The 6,000-nt window shown below is 35.5% G+C and overlaps 1 protein-coding gene across 1 annotated transcript in view; it reads left to right on the forward strand.

The window, feature by feature from the left end:
* The window catches only part of TRUB1 (TruB pseudouridine synthase family member 1), a 37,622-nt gene extending 31,883 nt beyond the window's left edge, over positions 1-5,739 (forward strand). The window contains exons 6-8 of the mRNA XM_027063191.2: positions 129-268; positions 2,313-2,369; positions 3,128-5,739. Of these exons, the coding sequence (XP_026918992.2) occupies positions 129-268; positions 2,313-2,369; positions 3,128-3,387 (457 nt within the window). The 3' untranslated portion in view covers positions 3,388-5,739. The remainder of the gene's footprint in view (positions 1-128; positions 269-2,312; positions 2,370-3,127) is intronic.
* Positions 5,740-6,000: the final 261 nt, after the last annotated feature.

Here is a 6,000-nt window from a genome sequence, read left to right on the forward strand (position 1 = left end):
GAGATTTTCCATTTAAGTGCCGCTCGTCATCCTTTCTTTCCATGCTGTAATCTGGAGTTATGCTCTCTCATTCTTTCTTAACCTTTTCTCTCTCCTTCACGCCTTGTCTCTCTCCCTCATCTTGCAAGCTATTCTGCATTAAAGAAAGACGGACAGAGACTTTCAACCTTGATGAAGAGAGGTGAAATAGTAGAAGCGAAACCTGCCAGGCCAGTTACGGTGTACAGTCTCTCCCTTCAGAAATTCCAGCCACCATTTTTCACATTAGGTAAGGTGGAAAGACTTGAAATCATGTGTAGTTAGTTACATGTACTTTTATCTTGCATTCAGCTGCTTTCGTGTAGTTTAATGGATCCCTAGGATATTGGAGATTTTTTTAAACTTGAATTTAGGTAAGGTTAGGATTTGTTAATACCTTTTTGAAAACACATTTGACGAACATACTGATAGCTACATGGAAGTTCAGAAATGCTTTTCTAAATGCTTTTCTTATTATCTTATATATAATAATATAAATATCTCTACACTGTAATATACCTATTATATTATAAAGTTGGAAATAAACATACTTTCGATCTCTAATGGCAAAGAGTAGATAAGGGATATACACTTTCAAAATTTTATATCTTGTGTTTTTACTCTATTATGGATGGTTGTTCCCCCATTTTGGCTAGTGCCTGGTAGTTTACATTCAGCCTTAAAATTTAATTTGTCCTTTAAAACAAAGCATTTTTAGTTTTTGGACAAGAAATTCTAAGGATAGAGTCATTATTTCTCCCCCTTCTTTGTTACCTGCAAGTTACTGCTAAAGATCTTGACAATATGGAGACAATGGGTAAGGCACAAGTGTTTGATTACACATGGGGTACATTTTAATTCAGGTTATCAATTTGAAAGTATCTACAATTCATATTGTTTGTCTCTATTGTTCGGGAATTTGATGATCTCTTAGTTGCAGAAAGTAGTAGCTGAAGCCACGAACATCTATGAGCTGTGAAGAATTGAAAGCTGTGGTTCTTCTGAATTCTCAGGCTTCCTTAAACTGAACCTGCTCTTAATTTCACAGTGACTACTAACTAGGATTCCCTTGAGAAATAATTTCCCAAAACTTTTTTTTCCCTATATTCTATTGCTTTGACATACTATTTAAGGTGTATTAAGTTCCTATAGAATGTGGTTTTTGTACAGTTGAAAAAATGAAGTCACTTCTTTAGCTTCCTGATTCTAAAATATTTGACAAATAATGAGAAAAACATACTAAAAAATACCTCATTCCTTGAAAACAAAGCAGCTGGGTCGGCACGGCAGATATTATCTATGAAAGGAGGAGAAGCTTGAATTTTTCTGATTGCATTTTAGTTGTAAATAGTTATTATGTTCACTTATTTTGTAATAGGCCAGAAGAGTTGTCTTTTCACCAACGTCAAATATAGTGCAAGAGTGATTATATACCTACTTTGATCCTCGTGCTCGTTTTTTAATCTCAGCTGTGGTCCCCAACCTTGAGCCGATGGGGAAGAAAAAAGAAAATCCCCAGGTAGTGAGTTTTGATTAATTCCCTTAAGTGGCTTTCTTTGTAGGATAAGACTATAAGCACCAGGAATGTAGTTCTTTGTGTGGAAATTCAGGATGTCTTGTGGACGAATGAAAATAATCCGGAGCCCTGCTCTTAACCAATAAGCACATAATCTACTGTGAAGATGTTTACATATGCAGTCACTCTGGAACATTGTGTAATTTTAGTTATTTTATGACTTCTTCAGGAATATTTCCAAGAGAACATTTACATAGACTGAGCTCTCCATGTAGTATATTTTCCCCAACATAATTACCATCCCTGATACGGGGTTTTTGTTGTATTTTTTTAGTGTACCCATCTGACAATATCTTAAAAATCTACAGTTTCTGATAGCGAAGCTGAGATGTCCCACCTATTTAAAACCGACAAAATGGAAAAGGTGTAAAAATCTGGAAATGTTATTTTAAGCGTCCAGCTCATAATATCAAAGCTGAGACTCCTCACTATTTAAAACCTATTAAAGGAACAAGGCTAAAGGAATTACGTGGTGTGACTTGCCAGTTTTTTAAAAATGTGTTCATGAGTTTCTGCTGTTTGCTCTCTCCACACTCTGACTTTTCAATCTCACAAACACATATGCTATTGGATGAATAATTTATGTTTTAGCACATAAATATTTTATCACTCGATTGTTTGCATAGTGCATTTTTACATTTGTTTAGGGGCATCATTTCTATGTAAAGTGGATTTCATGGGAGGTTAGCAATTTACCATGTCACTGTTAACATTCCAGATGTTGAATGTGGAGGAGGTTTTTATATCAGAAGCTTGGTCAGTGACATTGGCAAAGGTAAGCATAAAGATGAATTATGAATTATCATTTAGAGAGTAATACTCGCTTTTGATGGGAAGAGGGAATTTTCTATTTTTCCTATCTCTGAGTGCCGGCCTTAGGGAACTGTACCCTCGCTGCCTTCAGCTTCAAAAGCATTGTAGGTTTATGGCATACAATTATCGGCATCAGCAGCTGCAGTGAGATGCTTGTAACAACAGGAGACAAAGAGAGAGAGAGGAGCAGAAAATGAAGATGGGGATAATGAAGGCAAGAGCCAACATAATTGCGAGGATGAAAGATTCTAACTCCAATGGGATAAGAGAAAAAGATGGATCCGTCTACAAGTTACTTCCATTGACGCAAGTAACGTTTTCTTTAGAAGCTGGAAGGCATAGTCCTACAAACAGCTAGAAAGTTGCAGTCCTGGCCCTGCCGTTTCCTGGCGGTTGTGGCACCGGACAGGTCAGGTTACCTGATCTGCAGATGAGATTAGTAGTTCCCTCCTGGGCTTGCTTCACGGTTAAGTAAGAAAAGTCTGTGTAAGTTCCTTGTGGCCTTTGAAGCAGTTTATAAGGTGAGTTACTAAATACCATTTTGCTACTTCGTCGTTTGTCAAGGCTCTTGGTTCTTAGATTAGCTTATTACGGTTTTACATTTGGGGTGCTTTTGAGAGGTTGGAATCCGAGGTGTTCCGTCATTTGAAAAACTGTGATGACTGTGGACTACTGAATCGTTGACCCTGTGGACTTTCTTTTCGCCTTTTGTTGCCGTAGAACTGTCTTCCTGTGCCAACGTCCTAGAGCTGACCCGAACCAAGCAGGGGCCGTTTACACTAGAAGAGCATGCCCTTCCTGAAGACAAGTGGACAATTGAGGACATCGCCCAGTCTCTGGAACATTGCTCGTCTCTTCTCCCGGCAGAGCTGGCGCTTAAAAAGTCAAAACCTGCGGAGTCTAGCGAACAAGTTTTGAGCTGTGAATATATAACCCTAAATGAGACAAAGGGAGAAGAGGATATAATTAAGGCCTCTTAAGATTGGCTTGGGGTTGCCGTCATTTCTTGGTTGGCATCTGAGTCCTGTGTACACAATGGCAAGCTACATGCAAGAGATGAACAACTGTTTCTTTTTTTCTTCCCGCATGATTTTTTTTTCGCATGAAGAAAAATGTCCATCATTGACAGTTTCCGTGGTGTACAATTTATCTGCTCTACATTATAAATAGCTTTGCAGTGACTTACTCAGTTCTTTGCCTCACTGTGAAATGTTGTTTTAGGATGTTGTTATGTTGTTCAGTTGGATTCAGGAAAAATCAACCTTCTGATTTTGATCTTTCTTCAGAGTCTTTTTCTAATCAAAGAAAAAGAAATACAAGCTATATGTTTCTTTGGTGTCACAAGACTGAATGTAACTTTGACTTTGACTTTATTTTGGCTTCCTAGTGGCTCTATTATATTGAAGTTCTTATGTTTGAAAAGACCATTATTTAACTTACATTTTGGAGTTTACAGTTGTTAACATTTATTTGACAAGACTTGTACTTAACCTGGTAATAGCTATGTTTGTTTAGCTCTTGGAAACGAATAAACTTTTATAATAAATACTTGTAAATAAACCAAATTGTTGCTGCTACCACTAACAGAATGTAAGAAGACTAAATAGTTAGTTAAATTCACGTCTACCATGAGCGCAAAGGACAGCCCCGTGGCTTACATTTGGCAGCTACGTGATCTTTTCCTGATGATTTCATCCATACAATCAACCGCCCTGTACCAAGTTACTGAGTAGCATAATTTTTTAAAAAGTAAGCCAAGGAATGTGTCTTCAGTTTAAAATTTCTTTTGTCTATTTTTTAGTATTTATTTATACCTCTACAGGGCATTAATCCCGGTGATACTGTTTTTTTTTCTTTAGTTTGCTCTTTCAAATTATATTTATAGACGTCGAGATAGCTGCCATACATGTCTAGCTAATCCCTTCTGCTCTAAATATTTTAAAAGCTATTCTCCAACATTTTCATTCAAATAGCTTACTGAAAGTTCCCTAACCCTTTTTTAACATAATTTTGAAAATGTAGTCACAAAATGGTACGTTTCACATATAACGAGTCCTTCATATTTTTATTATGGGAAAGCAATATATTATGTGGCCAGTCTTTAGAAATGTCCAAATTCTGCTTCGTTTATTCAGATAAATATAGTTTCTAAAGGAAGAATAGTTTAAAACTTCATAAATCAGATGTTTCTAGATTTTTATGGATTGCCTCTCTTTTAAAAGTAGTTGCCTGTTTGCAATCTCCAAAAATTTTAAAACTGTAAAGTCATGGGATTTTATTTGTAGTTAACTGAATGTAAATTCAGTACGAAAATTTATAAAGCATATATAGCTTTTTATATATGGAGCGTTTTATCACATTGGCAAGGTATCTTAAATGAAAATATTAAAAGTAATTCTGACACACAAAACTGTAAGGAAAAGAGTTTGCTATCTCAATGCATTAACATAAAATACCAAACACACAAATTTGTAAGTTTACAACTTTACTTATCTTGTGCCCCGCAGTTTGTCCCACTCAGAAGTGGAGTCCGCCTCTGTCTGCTGGGGTGGCCCAGGTGATAGGTCGTCAGGCTTTGCCAGTTAAGGTCCAAATAGAGGAAAATTTAGGTTTTAGGAAACAGTTGGGGCATTTCTCCTCTATTTCTCAACTTAAAAATTGCCATGTAGAAGTTTACTGGTGGAGAAGAGTAGAGATTATATATCTTTTTCTTAATATTGAAAACATTGAAGAAAATTTTGCCAAATAGAAAAATTACCCACAATCCTCACCATCCTGACGCAGGGACTTCAGAACTTTAATTTTGTATTACCATTTTCCCTTTTTTGGTTTACATAATTACAGTCTTAAGACACCTATATTTTCTAATCGACTATTTTTTCATTTCATGTTCTGAGATGCTTTGTATTTACTTTTGATAATTATTATTTTAATCCTATCACTTCATATTCAGTTTACTTAAACCATTATCGTAATTCTTGAACTCTGAAGTTATTTTCAGTTTTACTAGGATCAATTCCTGGGAGTGGGATTATTGGCAGAGTAAGAACACTTTTATGGCTCTTCGTATGTTTGCCTTATTGCTTCCCAAAGAGTTATAACATTTTACACTGGCACCATTTAAGTATCTCCGTTCATTAAAAGTTTACAGCTTTGGGTGGATGTTTTATATGTTGTTGCTAAGGTAGTAAGTATAAGAGTTCAAAACTGCTCTTAATTTGCTTTTGTGTGACTTTTTTGTATACTTTGTTCATTTATATAAGTAAATGTCTTAATGGCTTCTTTATACATTTGTATGAGTTATTTCTGCAGTAAATACTTGGTAGCAAGTATTTTCGTGGCCTGTTGTCTTTTTAATTTTCATTTCATTTTTCATTTTTGCTTACTAGATTTACGAATGTTAATAACTGTTCCCCTCTTATAGTGGTCAGATTTATGAATATATGAATATATGAATAGTTAAAATTATTTTAACTTTAAAGTATTCTTAACTCATACACAGCCGAAACTGATCAAAATGCTCTGAAAAGTTCCAAACTCATCGATAAATACTAGACTCTCAGGAGAAAATGAATTTAAGTACTGATTGTTCT

This window comes from Acinonyx jubatus, chromosome D2, assembly GCF_027475565.1.
Source record: "Acinonyx jubatus isolate Ajub_Pintada_27869175 chromosome D2, VMU_Ajub_asm_v1.0, whole genome shotgun sequence".
NCBI lineage: Eukaryota > Metazoa > Chordata > Mammalia > Carnivora > Felidae > Acinonyx > Acinonyx jubatus.